Source organism: Neodiprion pinetum, chromosome 5 (genome assembly GCF_021155775.2).
Source record: "Neodiprion pinetum isolate iyNeoPine1 chromosome 5, iyNeoPine1.2, whole genome shotgun sequence".
In the NCBI taxonomy this organism is placed as follows: domain Eukaryota; kingdom Metazoa; phylum Arthropoda; class Insecta; order Hymenoptera; family Diprionidae; genus Neodiprion; species Neodiprion pinetum.
Window position 1 is genome coordinate 2,781,779 of NC_060236.1, and position 17,691 is coordinate 2,799,469.

At 39.9% G+C, this 17,691-nt stretch overlaps 3 protein-coding genes across 4 annotated transcripts in view; 2 read left to right on the forward strand and 1 right to left on the reverse strand.

Moving 5' to 3' along the window:
* Positions 1-17,691, reverse strand: part of LOC124218445 (luciferin 4-monooxygenase-like) — a 41,248-nt gene that overhangs the window by 5,622 nt on the left and 17,935 nt on the right. The window lies entirely within an intron of this gene.
* LOC124219878 (uncharacterized) lies at positions 518-9,156 on the forward strand. Its single transcript, XM_046628102.2, has 16 exons — positions 518-630; positions 1,013-1,574; positions 1,643-1,840; positions 1,910-2,088; positions 2,229-2,397; positions 2,959-3,294; positions 3,375-3,498; positions 4,381-4,593; positions 6,222-6,234; positions 6,502-6,862; positions 6,940-7,137; positions 7,375-7,553; positions 7,669-7,837; positions 7,915-8,250; positions 8,737-8,869; positions 8,946-9,156. The coding sequence occupies exons 2-16, from the start codon at positions 1,046-1,048 to the stop codon at positions 9,139-9,141; spliced, it is 3,333 nt and encodes a 1,110-aa protein (XP_046484058.1). The 5' UTR covers positions 518-630; positions 1,013-1,045; the 3' UTR covers positions 9,142-9,156.
* LOC124218442 (carboxylic ester hydrolase-like) lies at positions 13,440-16,657 on the forward strand. Of its 2 annotated transcripts, none has more exons than XM_046624913.2 (8): positions 13,440-13,780; positions 14,529-14,847; positions 14,949-15,146; positions 15,215-15,393; positions 15,483-15,651; positions 15,832-16,167; positions 16,232-16,355; positions 16,410-16,657. In XM_046624913.2, the coding sequence occupies exons 1-8, from the start codon at positions 13,580-13,582 to the stop codon at positions 16,603-16,605; spliced, it is 1,722 nt and encodes a 573-aa protein (XP_046480869.1). In that variant the 5' UTR covers positions 13,440-13,579; the 3' UTR covers positions 16,606-16,657. The 2 variants fall into 2 exon arrangements, with proteins under 2 accessions (XP_046480869.1, XP_046480870.1); XM_046624914.2 differs by having other exon boundaries at positions 16,232-16,359; positions 16,410-16,548.

Genomic DNA, 17,691 nt, shown 5'->3' on the forward strand with positions numbered 1-17,691 from the left:
AATGAATATTGTTTGACACGCATTGAATTATTATAGGATTTAATCCTAATCTAGTTGTTTTCAAAACAGGGAATCTAACGTGACAATTATTTTTAACATAATGTAAGCGTCGCTGGTTTATGAGAGCACTAAGTCTTCTACCTGTACAAGAACTACTCAACAAAATGTACAAAATAAATTGTTATTCACCAATAGCAGTCCAACCTGTACCTGTATTTTACTATCGTAGCTATCCTAGCCTCTAGTTCGAAACTGGTTGGAGGTGAGTTCCTAATCATGAGCGTTTCGGCCTTACCCTAACACCACGAATTAATCATCAAATGCTGTCGATATATTCGTAGACACGTTGTGAATGCCTATGTCTAGTATTATCTAGGACAAAAGACACCTGTTGGAGTATGCACACATCGATTATTTCCAGTTCGTATCAACCGCGCTCTAAAAAGCTAAATTACTGAGTATTTAAGAATACAAGTTCTGTACAGATGAGAAATATATGTATATAAGGCGAAGAAAAAAATTCGTGGTTTAGTATGAGGTACCCTAGACAGATATCAGTATTCTTGACGTATTGTTTCATGCTGCTCGATCAATTTCGAAAAAGACAAATCTTCAGTCAATTTGGTAGCGGTAAGACATTACTTACGATATCCGTTATAAAAATAAGCTATTAAAAATAACGGAAGTACGAGAAGGAAAACAATCGAGTTTTAAATAATTCACTTATACAGTACATCGTATCAACATTCTTTCGACCCGGATACTCAATAATACACTCGCGATACGCAACGTTGCAAAAATTATGTAACGTACTATAAACAAGCAAGGAAAACATTTTCAGCTTTGTTCAAGTGATATTACCTGAACTGGAGTTGTGCTGCATTGAGATGTCAACGGTGACTATGAGTCACGTAAATGTACAACTTAACAACGTCCGTGAAAATCATCCGTTCTTCCTTTAATTTTTCGTTATCTGTCAGAATTAATATCAGATTCTCACACTTGATTACAGTTCTGTTAGTGTGTGAAAGTGCAGCATTCTACAATGAAACTTTCTACTCTTACAACCTTCTTCATGGGATGTGGTCTCTGTCTTCCTACAAAATCGGATCAATCGTCACCGAGGGTAGAGACACCCCTGGGAATCATCGAAGGTTTTTACAACACCTCGAGTACCGGTAAAAAATACGAAGCTTACCAAGGTATACCCTACGCCACACCACCGATCGGAGAATTGAGATTCGAACTTCCAATACCGATTTCTCCGTGGTCCGGAGTTCTTACGGCCAAGAAATTTGGCGCGTCGTGTATCCAATACGGCGCTGTGGCATCCGTGCAGAGCACTGGTAACGGTGTAAACGATTCCGAGGATTGCCTTTACTTGAACATTTACACACCAGCGATGTCGAGGCGGCAGAATGAAAGATTCAGAAGACCGAGGAATTCTCTACCCGTTATATTCTACATTCACGGTGGTGCTTTCAGAGCTGGAAGCGGGATGTATTACGGGCCAAAGTACTTGCTCAACGAGGACGTGATTCTCGTCACTTTGAATTACAGACTTGGACCACTCGGTGGGTTCAGCAATTTTATTAGAAATTTAGTTCATCGGTATGTGGTACTTAGGACGATGAAATTGCAGGTTTTCTTAGCACGGAGGACGACACGGTGCCAGGAAATATGGGACTCAAGGATCAAGTAATCGCGTTGCGCTGGATCCAAAACAACATCGAATGTTTCGGTGGTGATCCAAAGCAGGTTACGATCGTTGGTCAGAGCGCCGGTGGCGCAGCCGTGCAATATCACTTCCTGACCAACATCACAAAGGGTCTGTTTCGAGGTGAGTTATCCAAATATACCTTGCAAGATAAGACGCACTCGATTCTTTTACACGCGAAAATTTTCTCAGGCGGAATGTCGATAAGTGGAACCGCGTTGAACTGTTGGACCCAGGCAGAAGCTGCTCTGTTTAAAGCGAAAAAGCTTTCCGCAATTCTCGGATGTCCGTGCGACGATGTCAAAAGCATGATTGAGTGCTTGAAAACACGAGACGCTCATCAGATCACTCAGGCAGCTGGAATGTTCTCGGTAAGTGGGACCAGTGAGGTTTGATCCTGAGAAATTTGTCGAAATATAACGAGTCGGCGAATTTTATCATCTGAAGCGATAAGCGTTGCTTAGATTGTTATTGTAGGAATTGCGTTAAATGACGAAATATGCAATTTTAGCCCTGGTTGTACAATCCGATATCCCCGTTCGGACCGGTAGTTGAGAAGGGTGGTGGCCAGTTCACGATGATTGATCGGCCACCAATTGATTCAATAATTTCTGGTAGAGTTCAGGATCTACCCTGGATGACGAGCATCGTGAGTGAGGACGGGCTTTTCCCGGCTGCCGGTATGAATTTCAAATTTCTTCCCCATCTGTGTAACGTATTCAAAAATTACAACTAGAAGTGGTGATCAGAAAACTAGGGTTTCTGATCGAGATGAAAGTATCGAGAAATCGAGAAATCGCGTCTTGATTGTATCTAACTGTAATTTAAAGGTTGTTTTTATGTAGAGACTTCAGGTACCTACTATTCGTTTAATTAAAAGACTGCACGTGAATAATATTTTCACTTACTTGAGAAAGGGAGCTAAAAGATACATATTCAAAGTACTTACTTTTTAATAAGAAGACAAGTTAACAGTTTTATGAAAAAATTTTCAAAGTTTGATGTAGTTAGTTTCGTTAGAAAAATGTGTAAGTAATTAAAATTTCAGTTTATCACAAAACTGAATGAATAATAAATGTCGATGAGTAATGATGAGTTTAATTTTACCTTGCATTTTGTGAACAACGTTATGATTTTTTTTTTTAGTGATTCAGAAGTTTCTGGAAAATCCGAGAATTCTCGAGTCCCTTAAGTGTTAGTAACTGCATTTAACTCTAATGAAAAATTTATCCCCTTCGTAGAATTTGTAGCAAATACGACACGTCTGGCGGACTTGAACCAAAATTGGACGGACATAGGACCCGAATTGCTCGACTACTTGTTTACGATACCGGAAACCGAGCAGCCAAAGGTATCTGGTAGGGTGAGGTATCACTACTTGGAAAATCGTCCTATCGACAACTCGACGGTAAAGCAAATGATCCGGATGGTGACCGATCGGTTGTTCGGCTACAGTGCCGAGAAGGCGGCGAGACTTCAGGCGCGAGTAATGCAAAACCCGGTACTCTTTTACTATTTCTCATACAGAGGGGCCCACAGCTTTAGCGAATACTTGAGCGGCAGTAAACAAAACTTTGGTAAATTTGTTTGAAAGTCCATGTCACTTAATCCCGTAAAATTCTACAAACGCATGCACAAACTCGGTTTCCAATTTTAGGCGCAAGTCACATCGACGACATTGCTTACGTATTGGATTCGTATTTCGATCCAACTACGACACAACGCGATCGGGAAATGCAGAAGAGGATGATTGGTATCTGGATATCGTTTGCAACAGGCGGGTAAGTGAATTTCCGAGATTATTTTTATTAGTTCATATCTCGAAGATGATTATTATTACTTTATAAAATATAACATTATAATTGACTATTTTCAGATCACGTTCCGTTAGGGTATGAATACACGGTCCAGGATTATTGACCTCGCGGATTATGACAGGCATGAAGATGGAAACGAGCTACATCCGCGCCTACAGATAGGCAACCGATGGTTTCAATTCCTTTTCTTAAATGGTGAATTGTAACTGAAGTTGCCTATATGCAGGCGCCGGAATGGCTTGTTTCCATCTTTAGCCACGCGTGAGACTTGGGAATCGATCAAACTGAAATTAGGCTGACTATATTGTTCAATTTACGTAGGGCTTTTCGTTCAATTGAGAATTAATTAATAGCGATATGATAAATCGGAAGGAACAGAGGCTCAGAGAAAGTTAAATCTGTGCGTACGCTTTGTATTAAAATGTGAACATATTACGCGTAACGCGGTTAAAGAGTAGAGAATTTTCATAGCATGTCTGATGTGGGTAAAAATCGGTGTATATGAATCAAAAACAATCGTTTGATGGAAGCTAATGAAAATTGCCAAATAATCGTTCGTTCATTTTTTTTTCACCATCTTATTGCACTAATATGCCAACTTTTCTAGAATTCAGAAAGTCTATTTCGACATGACATATTTCTATAATCCTGAATCAATCGAATGGCCGCATATCATTGCAAATGATAAAAGGAACTTAGATATTTATACCGATTACTTTGCTTTTTTATTATTTAGTAATTGTTATCGTTATCTTTATCATTTTCAACATTGCAATAATCACGCTGCAATAATGTCACGGTTGCGCGTCTGTACAATTATGCGTGTTTTTTGTTCAATCTAATTAGTAAGATGCTGAAGACTGGTATCGTGTGGCCCAGGACGAGCCGATCAACATTCAAGGACTTTCGGTATTTGCATATCGCGGGACCGAGACTGAGAGAAATAAATACAAACAGGAACTGGAATTTTGGTGATAAGAAATTTTGGAACAGTCTCGGATTTCGAGAAAACATCGTAGATCCATGCTACGACGACGAAGAGACACTTTTCGAATATATGTAACTTTGAACTGCTACACTGAATGGTTGGTCAAGTGTACAGTACGCATCGTCGACTGATAATCTAACCTGGTCCAGAAATATAACTGGTATAATAAATATTATGACTTTGAAGACTGAAAAAATTATTTCAATCGCTAAACCCGGAAGAAGCGTTTAAATTATGACAAGTCGTGATGTTCGTGACAGAAAAAACGATCAAAGCGAATTACACTTTTTACCGTATAATGGAACTGTGGACTGATTGTGAGGTTTGTTACGAATTTTGACTTATTGATTATAAGTCAAATGTAAAAGAAAGGGAAATAAATAGACAATTACGAGCAATAGTTGTTGACGATCAAAGAGAAAATTATGCATTAATTTGGGTCATTTTGGTTGAAAAAGTCAATTATAATTTAATAGTACACAATACCCAATTTATAGTCCCTGAACGTCGTAACCGAACAAACTTGGTTTGATAGTTTAAAAAATATAAGTGGACGGCACAGGTGCATAAGTTAAAAGATATAAGAGACAATAGTCGAGTAAGAATAAAACAAAATAGTAACAATAACATAAAAACGGACGGTAAAAGTGTATATAGATAAAATCGAGCGGAACAATTATTCGAAGAATTTGAAGGAAGAGTGTTTGATGTGTCGTATTTATAATTTTAGAATGGTGTAACTTTCTTTATTGTTTCAGTTCGTCGTTATTTGTTGAATTTGTTACCTGATCAGGATTTGAGTTAATTTCACACACTTCATGATTTCCTGACACCTCCATACACAACTCTCTCCTTCTAAAGTCGTAGGCCTACTAATTTGCCGATCTGCTGATCCGCTGATCCGCTGATCCGTCCGAACTTCGGTTCTTACTTTCGTCTATCAAAATATATACATCGTCACAGGTTGTTACCTGAGATTATTGGCACGGCGTTCCAGAAAATCGTGCATTTACTGACATAAAGAATAGATTTATAGCTCCAACGATAACTTCACCCTGACAACCGCAAAACACGATGGTCGATATTCTAAACATAGTGACGGCTCTCCTGTACTTCATTCGATTATTTATTGTAATCTAGATACGGTATTTACGTGATGACTGTAAGAAACTTCCACGAGGCGAAACAGACCCTGATTTCACTCCGCCGAAACCATTGAATACACGTCAGCGTAATATGCGCTTTCGCTGAGTTGCGATTTCGGGTAAGTGTCGAGTAGAGTCAACTTCGACGTGTCCAACCCAGGTAGCACACTGTTGGCTGTTAGTTGACTTAATATCGACAGAAGTTTTCAATAAACTATTTCAAGTCAATTGTTAATAGCCAGTATAGTACGAGCCTATAGTTGGCTGTACACTGACTTAGATTGTGCGAATCTCCTTTGAAATGCCATGATAAATTCAACACCTGACGTCAACTATTATTAGCTAGTTAGTTGAGTGTGAGCATTCAAGAAAAAAGGCAGTAATTTGCTACTAGACTAATTACGTGGACTAATAGTCGGCTAGTGTCAAGTATGTGGTAACGATTTGTCAGTCTATCTGCCACCAGACATTGACGTTCGTTCGACGTATGAATACGCTCCACGTAAACAATTATCTATATGAAATACGTCAACAACTTTTGACTTGACTTTCAGTAGTAAACACAAGGTGAAAACGGGTTGTCTAGTCGAATTTTCTAATACTTGGCATTTCAGAGGACATTCGTAAACATCAAGTATCACTGACGTTCCATAAATATTGACATAAGCATGTCAACTTTAAGTTCAGATTTTTCATGATTTATGATCAATCAAAAATAGCCGACCTTTGGTCTATTTTTTGCCAAGAATACGTCGATGTTTTTTTAATGGGACGAACCGTCGACTTTTTGCAGTCGAACGACAGTAGTTGCCTCTGGATAAGTGTGCTACCTAGTTATATCATCGGACCAAATTAGTGATACGAATTTCGCAGGTCGCCAGGCGTCTCTCGCCATGGTCTGGCGTTTTGAAGGCGAAACGGTTCGGGCTGCCATGTTTGCAGTATACTCACTTCCCTATGGATCCTGCCAACAAGGTCGAAGGCTCCGAGGATTGTCTTTACATGAATATTTACGCGGCGGGTCGGTGCGAACACCACTTCAAGGCAACTATGGATCCAGCCGAGTTACTACCGGTTATTGTCTACATTCACGGAGGCGCGTTTCAATTCGGGTCCCCGATGAGTTTCAAGCCAACTTACTTGCTCAACAAAGACATTATTCTGGTTACGTTTAATTACAGGCTTGGACCACTAGGTGAGCTGATTGTAGCTTACTAAGTATTCTTTATTACGATACTGGCACATCGCTAATTCTTACATCACATGCGTCAGGTTTTCTTAGTACGGAGGATGCGACAGTCCCCGGGAACATGGGTCTCAAGGATCAAGTAATTGCTTTGCATTGGATTGCGGACAACATTGAGTCATTCGGTGGGGATCCGGAAAAGATTACCATTGCAGGACATAGCTCTGGCGGGGCTAGCGTGCATTATCACTACTTAACGAATCTCACCTCAGGATTGTTTAATGGTTAGACAGAGTCAAAGTTTAGGAGTGAAGATGAAGATATGCATAGACTAGAGCGGTTCATTTTCTAACATTTTTTTCCGTTTTTTTTTTTAATGAGCGACTAAATTCGTGACATGTACTGAAAAAAAATTGTCCCAAATTTTTCGTTTCGTACCTTAAAAAGAAAACAAAGTTAAAAAATGAACCAGCCGAATGTAGATGTCAATGTACTAAACATACGCATACCGACGTTTGAAGCCGGAATTTCGCTGAGTGGCACAGCGTTGAATTGCTGGGCGCAGACAGAAGGATCCCTTATGAAGGCGAAAAAACTGGCATCCATTGTAGGGTGTCCGTCAAGAGATGTCCAAGACATGGTGGAATGTCTGAAAACTCGTCCTGGATATCAGATCGTGCAAGCCGTTGGGGAATTTATGGTAAGTGGTAACGACACTCTGCTATGATCGTTGAGCAAAAAAAAAAAAAAAAAAATTTGAAACACTGTCGGAGTAATCGACTGTTTGAACTAATACGAAGTTATCGTTTCACCAGCCGTGGCTATTCAACCCTTTCAGTCCCTTTGGACCAGTAGTCGAGAAAGGTGGCAGTGATTTTACGTTTATCGATCGATCTCCCATTGATATAATAAAATCTGGTGAAGTGCAGGACGTTGCATGGATCACGGGCGTTACAAGCGAGGAAGGCCTCTACCCAGCTGCTGGTACATGAGCCATAAATAATTGAAAGGAGTTGTGTATACCATGAGCATACTTTTTTAAATATACATATTTTGCACAGATTTTGTGACCAGCGAGGAGCTTCTTGCAGACTTGAATGAAAACTGGGAATCGATCGCACCTCATCTACTTGATTTCAATTACACCGCACCGAAGGCTCAACACGCCAATATTTCTAAATTGGTAAAGCAATACTACTTGGGAACAAAACCAATCGAGGTATCCACCATCACGGAAATCGTGAAATTACTTACTGATCGTTTGTTTGTTGCCGATAGTATCAGGGCTGCGAGACTTCAAGCTCGGGGCAATCAAACTCCCGTGAGATTTTATTATTTCACATACAGGGGGGTCCACAGTCTGAGCGAATTAATGACCGGCAATACACAGAATTTCGGTAAGTTTTGATTGAATTTGTTCGAAAAGAGGTACCTTAGTAGGAACATTATATAGGTCAGTCCATCAATTATCAACAAATGAACGGAACGTCAAAAATCTGAGATTTGTCTGAAATTTTTGTCTCTTGTCGCGTCTACTAAGATTGAAAAGTTAACTAAGTTTGAACCTTCACCGTTTTACCGTTTGCGAGGAATGCCACATCGAAGTTTATCATTTCCACGTAATTGAGGCTTAAACGCGAATTGTTTTCATATCGTTATCGGCATGGACAAATTATGAAAAAATAGATAACTTAAGTGAAATATTGTTTAATTAAAATTTTTTTTTTATGGCGGTAATAATACGAAAACAATTTGGTTTTAAACCTCAATTAGGTCGAAATGATAAACTTCGATGTGGCATTTCTTGCAAACGGTAATTCCGATAAGGTGTTCATAATTTGTTGATAATTCTTGGCCCATATGCATTCCCCTTCTTTTCTCAGGTGTCAGTCACGCGGATGACGTTGCGTACGTGTTCGATGCCGCATCGGAATTGTTTAATTCATCGACAACACCGGAAGACCGGAACATACGAAATCTTTTGATTAATCTCTGGGTGTCGTATGCCACAAAAGGGTGAGTCCCACTCCGGGAATTCTACCACGGAGCGATGATTACTATTAAATGTTCAAAATGTTTACTCCTTTTCCAGCTTTCCAAATATCGGTATTGAATGGCCTGAGGTGAGCAAATCTTCGGACAGATTTTTCCACCTAGAAATCGGAGGGCCGAAAGAAATCAGTATAAAGGATGGTCCTGCCTTTGGAGAGGAGAAGTTTTGGCAGGGTCTTAATTTAAGCGAAAATATAGAAACGAACCATGTCAAGGCCAAGAACTCTGAGTTGTAATACAACGTTTCTCGGTTTCCGCTCGACTGCATGTATAATTTGATCTGGGAATTATATTTAATAGTATACGTTAACTGAATGCGTATTCGAAATGATCGAGAACTCTGTCATCACAAATACTATTCATAATACAATGAATATAAGGCCCAGAGATCCTATCCGGATAAATTATCGCCGATTCATAAATTATAATATAGAAAGTATTTGATGACTCTCCAGATTATAGTTGCATGTAATCATAAGTTGATCGCAATTGTTTTTAAGATATATTGTACTCGAATAGCCAAGGATCTGAGAAAATATATGAAAAAATACACGAGACAAACGCTTTTTTATTTCATGCTGGTACACGTAACGTTAGTTTATATGGGTTGTATACCCTTACACAGATTACCAGATTCTGAACTTCTCTCAAATGAATAACGTCAAGCTGATAATATAAGATACGGTCAGAATCTGAAAGGCTACGTCTGCACGGAGAGAAGCAATTTTGTGGAGAAGAAACTGAAAGACTGTTCATTTTCCAGTCAATATTTTACAATAGCCCAATGAATATTGTTTGACACGCATTGAATTATTATAGGATTTAATCCTAATCTAGTTGTTTTCAAAACAGGGAATCTAACGTGACAATTATTTTTAACATAATGTAAGCGTCGCTGGTTTATGAGAGCACTAAGTCTTCTACCTGTACAAGAACTACTCAACAAAATGTACAAAATAAATTGTTATTCACCAATAGCAGTCCAACCTGTACCTGTATTTTACTATCGTAGCTATCCTAGCCTCTAGTTCGAAACTGGTTGGAGGTGAGTTCCTAATCATGAGCGTTTCGGCCTTACCCTAACACCATGAATTAATCATCAAATGCTGTCGATATTTTCGTAGACACGTTGCGAATGCCTATGTCTAGTATTATCTAGGACAAAAGACACCTGTTGGAGTATGCACACATCGATTATTTCCAGTTCGTATCAACCGCGCTCTAAAAAGCTAAATTACTGAGTATTTAAGAATACAAGTTCTGTACAGATGAACACAGGTTGTAACCTACTTGGTGGGGTTTAGGTATCTCTAAACGGTAGAGCAAAATATATGGTAATCATTAAGCAACTCTCTACTATTCAAGTCAGATACGAACCTTAAAAACTGGAAAAGCTTGCAGCACTATCCCAGTGCTTCTCGAGCTAGCTAATCCACATCTTGGGCCAAGCCATGAAGTCTTGGATTGTCGCAACGTTCTTGATCGGATACGGTCTATGTGATACGCAAAACGACACACAGACGGCGAATCCGAGTGCGAATACGACCGTGGGGCTGATACTGGGCTACTTCAGAACCTCGTACGAAGGCCGTCGTTTCAAAACCTTCGAAGGTATACGCTACGCAGAACCACCAATCGGAAGTTTGAGATTCGAGGTGAGGAACCGCACGTTCGTCACAATATTGCGCAGATTAAAAATTCACAACATAAGTACAAACTGCGATTTCACAGATTCCCAGGCCTGTCTCACCGAAGCCGGACGTTACAGAGGCAAAACAATATGGATCTGAGTGTCTGCAATACGCCAAAGCTGGAAGTACAGACGTCAAACTATTTGGTTCCGAGGGTTGTCTGTTTCTGAACGTGCCCCGATAATAAATTCGTCGGATTCACTACTACCGGTTATATTCTTCATTCACGGAGGTGATTTTAGGTTTGGTGCCGGATCGCAATATCAACCTGACTATTTGCTCGACCGGAACATAGTACTGGTTACGATTAACTACAGACTCGGACTTTTGGGTAAGCCGTAATTGGTCCTGAGATTCTTCGTATGTACGCAACTCTCGATTCCTCTGTGTCAGGTTTCTTAAGTACGCAGGACGACGTCGTGCCCGGAAACATGGGTCTGAAGGATCAAGTGGTCGCGATGCGCTGGGTAAAGGACAATATTCGGTACTTTGGCGGAGACCCATCACAGATTACGATCGTAGAGCAAAGCGTCGGAGGTGTCAGCGTGCAATATCACTACCTGACGAACATCACATCGGACTTATTCCAAAGTGGGTATAGTCAAGTGGTCCCAAAGTGTATCGTCATGTGATACCGTGCACAATCGGTTCGATCCAACGACAACCGAGCGAGACCGGAAGATGCAAAAGAAGCTAATTGATCTCTGGGTATCATTTGCCAGTGATAGGTGAATGTATCTTCATCATAGACACGAATTTCATCGCGAGTCCCACCATCTCAAACCCTTTGATTTACCAAGTTGATTTTTACAGTAAGCCCGACGTGGGTGTCGAATGGTCCAAGCTGAATCCATGCAAGACGAAGTTCTCTTACCTTCAAATCGCTGGACCCAGTGACATTAATATGAACAGTAGCGCGAACTTCGGGGACAACAGATTCTGGGAATCAATTAATTTTCAAGAAAATATGATATCACTGGATGATTTGATGGAAGTGGTGAAATGAGAAATCGAGAATTTCAGCACTCGTATACTTACTAATTATGCAATTTCTTTATTATCGATAAAGATTCGATGCCTCCATACGCAAACCGGAAGTAATGGGAAGAGTAGATTATCACTCCCTAGAATATTGGTTTAGACACGATCAAAATTAATTATAAATTGCATATCATAACGAAAAATTCTCACTGTAGTAACTTGGAGTGTCTTTCAACGACTGTAGTCGTGAATAGATAAAACTCCTACATATGTATGCATGCCGTAGTGAAAAAAAATATATGAATAATAAGTCCCTGTTAACAGCATCAAAATTTGTGATTAGGTATTCTAAAGAGAATATTGGAAAAACTGCTCTGTGGACAGGTGGTCTTCTGTTTATTCATCTGGTACGTCTACTGAGGTGTATTCTTAACGATTCTAGCGCGCCAAATGTTCAGTTCTTACACGTTATGTCACGTCCTGCTCAGGGTCGATGGAAAAATTTGAACTTCAAAAACTATGAAACTCAAACGTGAGCAAGGCTTGTACTTGCTTGATCGGAAGCCATAACTCTTCAGTCGACTAAATGTTCACAAAGTTTAACGAGTATATTGTCAACTGCACGTGACATTTAAGCTTCTTGTTTCAAAGTTTGGGTCACATTAGCTTTACAACTCTTCTATCGAACAAAATCAAAGTCACCTCCAAATGGGATTGCTAGGTGATTCTGGAGAGGAATATTTTTCAAATATCAAAGTCTTTTTACAAGTTATATCCGCGTTTGAAACTGCAACTGCAAGCGAATTTGAAGAGTTCCGAGCGCCCGGAATGACTAAAACAGCACAAGCACAAGGAAATAGGAAGTTTAATAGATTTCTGAAAATATATCACAATAGCTGAGGGAAATGTGTTTCAACATGTTTCGAATACATGCTATCGAAAAATTATTCTTTAATAATGCATCACCGCATATTCTTGTAATATTTCAAGATGTATGTTTTTTCATTTTTATTATTACGTAATTATATTGCTGATGCATTATTTCAGGGTGTATATTTGCAAATGCAGCATATAATCAAGACCTGAATCATCTGAAAAAACATTTTCAAGTTTATTTGAGTCATATTTCTCGGGTCGACGAGTGTAAAAACATTGTTCGACAAACTCTGAGGTGAATATAAGAATGACTTGTTCGACAGAATGAAGAATTCAAAATTTCCTTCTAGTAAGTCACAAGTTGTAGCTGGCGCATCAAATAATAACAATATTCATGAATATTTTCACACAGCAGAATGCAGAAACAATTTCAAAGGTATCCTGGAACAACTTTGTTAAAGGTGCGATAGTTTTCGACAGTACAAGTGCGAAGCGCAAAATCGTATGGCAACAACAATATTACGCAATAGACGGTGGCAGAAAATTGAGCTGACTCGACTGTTAACATTTTGTTACGGGTGTAAAATGACCGCAAAGAACTTACGTGATAGATAAACGCTTCATAATCGAAAGATAAATCGCAAAACGTAAGGATACGGTGGCTACAAAGTTCTGATAAAAAATTATAGCGGTCTTATTCCGTCAACCACATTCCTCGTAGGTTTCTCCGTCATTCTATTAATTACCATAGAGAAATCTCCACGCAAAAGGAAGAGGTTTCCGGTTGGGAAAAATTTCTACCAATTCCATCCGTTATTTTATTATTCTGTAAAAATTATATTAAGGTGTGAATAATTACAGTAAATACCTTATACTCGAAGTTGATACAGATGTGTTTTTGTTATTGTTCGTTTTTTTTATTTATATCGGTCGGCATAGTACTTACATAGAATGTATATCGGTGGTATTCAGATGGAACGCAGGTCTCGTGCCGATAGCGTCTTTTTAGACTTGTTACGCAGCGTTGAAGCAAAATTGTTACCGTTAATTTAGAATTAGCGATCGCTCATAGAGATTTTACGACTCGCATGAATCTAATTCGCGGTAATTTGAATCCGACAAAATCATGAGGTTTATTGTTGTAACGTCGTTATTGCTGGGATCCGTTCTCGTCCGGTCCGTCGAACTGAAAGAATCGTATCCTAGGATCTTCACACCGCTAGGAGGGATTGAAGGTTTATATGAGGTCTCGAACGCGGGTCGCCTCTATGCCGCCTACAAAGGCATACCCTACGCTGAACCGCCGATCGGAGATTCAAGATTCCGAGTGAGTGACTGCTGCACACTAGGGTGGTTCAATATCTAACTTCCTTTTTTATTTCAAAGTGCCGCTTGAAAAATTTAAGACAAATGCTGATAAAAAATTGTGGTAAAACCTGGAAGAAGTGGGAAAATATTTATAGGTCGCTACCAATCATTGTTAATATTTTTCATTCATTTTTATGTGTGCTCCTTACCGACTTATGAATGTAAATATCAGTTTATTTTTTTCGTATCGAGGTCTGATTAACCATAGTTGATGAAAATCAGTACCGAAAACGTAAATGGGACATTAAAGTGATACGATACTCCTATTTCGGTAACAAAGACGCTGGCTATATAGTGAAAATATCGCCGCCGACACCGGAGCCGCTGCCGTGTCAAGAATCCCGAGGCTACCCGACCTTAGCCGAAGTTACCCGAACTTGCCCGAATTGGTCCGGAAATACCCGAACCTAACCTAACCTATCCTAATTCGACTCGAAAATGGGGGTTGGCGCGCGAAGCGCGCAGGGGGGTGAATATATATATATATATAAATCTGTAGGGTGTGCACATCAAGATATCAATAAAAAACATTACAATAATTGGTCAGCAGCCTCTGAATATTTTCCTACTTCTTCCAGATTTTACGACAGTTTATTTTTTTCAGTATTTGAAATAAATCATGAAAATAAAAAGTTGACACGAGGATAAAACTTACTACATACTTTTGTACAAAATTGTAATTTACAATTCGCTGGTGGATTTCTCAGGCCCCGAAACCCATATCACCGTGGATGCGCGTCCTGAATGCGAAAGAATTCGGTTCTTCCTGCATGGAGTTCGCCCCTGTTCCGACCCCTGATCCCGAGGACATGGTAACCGGATCGGAGGACTGCCTTTACCTCGACATTTATGCTCCGATTATGAATCGCAGCGATGGGATTACATCGTCCGCCAACTCGCTACCGATTATATTGTTCATACATGGAGGCGCGTTTCAATTCGGAACTGGAAGCCTGTACGGACCGAAATATTTGCTCGACTACGACGTTATACTCGTTACCATTAATTACAGACTGGGACCACTGGGTGAGTATCGATCTCGGAGAAGTTGTTTGATCGTGTAATCGACAGAGGTATGTGTACAGGTATGTCGACGACTTTCTTTGACTTCAGCCAAATGTTTTCAGGTTTTCTGAGTACCGAGGATGAGACGATTGCAGGAAATATGGGCTTGAAAGATCAAGTAATCGCGATGAGCTGGGTGAAGGATAATATTGTATTCTTCGGTGGTGATCCAAACAGAATAACGATTATCGGTCAGAGTGCCGGGGGTGCAAGCGTGCAATATCACTACTTATCGAAGCTAAGCGTTGGCCTCTTCCAGAGTATGCGGTCATAGAAAGGTGTCCTCAAGGAATCGCTTCGATGTTTCATGCAACGATCATATTTTCAGGGGGAATGTCAATAAGCGGGACTGCACTGAACTGCTGGGCCCAGACGGAAGGTTCCTTAGAGAAGGCCAAGAAACTCGCGAACATCGTCGGATGTCCGACCAATGGGGTCCAAGATATGGTGGACTGTTTGAGAACTCGACCCGCGCGTCTTATCACTCGAGCGATTGGCGATTTCATGGTAAAAGCTCGCGCGATGAACTGAAATAATGGAATACTCACTTCGTAAGAAATGAATGATAGTGTACGAATTACTCGTCACGATTCCAGCCGTGGCTGGAGAATCCCGCTGCTCCGTTCGGACCCGTTGTCGAAAAGGGTTGCAGCGACTTTGCGTTCATCGATCAGCCACCGGCCGAAATATTGGCTTCCGGCAAAGTACAGGACCTACCTTGGATTACAACGGTAGTAAGCGAGGAGGGCCTCTTCACGGCGGGCGGTGAGACTTTTTCGGATCATTTGTGAGACTGCGACGTATCGTACGTGAAAATGACCAGATGTTATCTTTGTACGAACACCGTGCAACGAATTTGGTGACATCGCGAGGCCTCGTATACCTAACTAGTGGTACAATTTGCAAGTATCAGATTGGGACGAAAAGATATTGACGTTTTTTCAGAATTCATGGCAAACGAAACTCTACTGAGAGAATTGAATGATAACTGGGATTATCTCGCGCCGTTTCTGTTGGACTTCAACTACACGATTCCCCAGATCCATCATCGCAAAGTTGCGAGGTTGATAAAAGGTCATTACCTGGGAACAAGACAAATCGATAATTCCACTGTCGAGCAAATCGTACGCATGATCGGCGACAGGCTGTTTGTCTACGACGCCGAGGAAGCTGCGAGGTTACAAGCAAGAGCCAATCGAAACCCTGTGAGGTTTTATTACTTCACGTACAGAGGGGCCCATAGTATGAGCGAAGAATTCACCGGTGTCCAAGAAAACTTTGGTACGTTTTCAAACGCACCGTTAAACCATTGAACCGTGAAATCATACTGCTTGCATTTGTAAAGGAGTCAGCCACCTGGATGATCTTCCTTACGTCTTGGATGTGATTTTCGATCCAACTACAACGCCACGAGATCGTGCGATGCAGAGGGTGATGCTGAATCTCTGGGTTTCGTTCGCCAGTTCGGCGTAAGTACGGATTATCCTGAAATTATAACGAAAGACGTAATCGATATTTTTCAGCACACCAGAGTTGGGCGTCGAATGGTCCACGGTTGAGCCATTTGACGAAGAATTGCGTTACCTTCGCATCGCATCGCCGGATGAAATTCGTATGGACGGCAACGCGAACTTTGGAGATAAACATTTTTGGCTCTCTATCCCTTTTCGGGAAAATATCCCGATAACCGTGACTGGAACCCGAATACGAAGTAATTGAAGTGTAAAATTTGTACAATGAATTAAAATATAAATAGACCATTTAATGTTCACTTAAATATATTCCGAAACCTTTTCCAAGTTTCAGGAAAACTTATTTACTGATTCAGTATGCATGCCTGCGTCAGTAATTTGTGGTAAAAAAATAGGAATGACACTTGATGAAAGGAAGAGGATGTTTATAAAATATGCTTAAAACAATAGAATATATTTAGAGTTTTGTGGACGTAACTTATCTAGCCGAGCGACTTGGTTCCGCTAGTACCGCATGATTGCGGTCACTTTGATAGATACCGAGAACTGACTTCAAGGAGCCGGTAAAATAATTTTAAATGCAAAAAGCATAGCCGAAAATTCTTCTATTCACCTTGAACGGTGCGAGAACTGTTCTTGACGGTCCATTTTATTTTTTTATACCTTGTGGACTAGAATCTTGGCACGGAAATCCGTGAACCGAAATTTCAAAATTTTAGCTTGCTATATTAGCGAATTCAATGCGCACCAAATAGCGTTTAATTTGGGGCCTTTCGATTTAAATATTTATATATATATATATTAGGCTGATTCAAAAAAAACGGCTAATTTTTTTTTTTCAAAATCCTCACATAAAAACTTCCGAGAAGGTGTGAAAAGACGCCTGTAAAAAGCAGAGCCCTTAATATTATTATTAAGAGGTCGCGCATCGGGAATTTCTATTTCCCGTTTAAATAACACAGGAATAATTTTTTTTAAATTTTGCAATTTCGTATTTTTGCAACGGCTCATTGAATTAGCGGACCAAAGCATATTTTTGTAGGAAAGTTGACGCTCTACAAAAAAAGTCCTTACAAAGTTTTCGATAGTCACACTCCTTCAAAAGTTATTTGAGGTCAAAGTTGAACTTACAAAAAAGTTCAATGTTTTTGTTTTTTTTCGATGATACTACGAATCTTTTCTCATTATTTTGTTATAAAGAGGATAGATTTTGGAACAATTACATTTTTAAATAGTCAAGTGCATCAGTTATCGATTCTCCATGATAACATGTTTATTATTTAACATCGCATTTTTGTAAGGTAACTTTATATTGACTCGATGGGAAAATTAA

Excerpts from the sequence above, each read along its gene's own strand:
- LOC124219878 (XM_046628102.2), top strand. The coding sequence starts at position 1,046 with ATGAAACTTTCTACTCTTACAACCTTCTTCATGGGATGTGGTCTCTGT. Across the intron at positions 2,398-2,958 it reads CGGGCTTTTCCCGGCTGCCG|AATTTGTAGCAAATACGACA; the intron begins GTATGAATTTCA and ends TCCCCTTCGTAG. Across the intron at positions 6,863-6,939 it reads TTACAGGCTTGGACCACTAG|GTTTTCTTAGTACGGAGGAT; the intron begins GTGAGCTGATTG and ends CACATGCGTCAG.
- LOC124218442 (XM_046624913.2), top strand. The coding sequence starts at position 13,580 with ATGAGGTTTATTGTTGTAACGTCGTTATTGCTGGGATCCGTTCTCGTC. Across the intron at positions 15,652-15,831 it reads GGGCCTCTTCACGGCGGGCG|AATTCATGGCAAACGAAACT; the intron begins GTGAGACTTTTT and ends ACGTTTTTTCAG. Across the intron at positions 16,168-16,231 it reads CGGTGTCCAAGAAAACTTTG|GAGTCAGCCACCTGGATGAT; the intron begins GTACGTTTTCAA and ends GCATTTGTAAAG.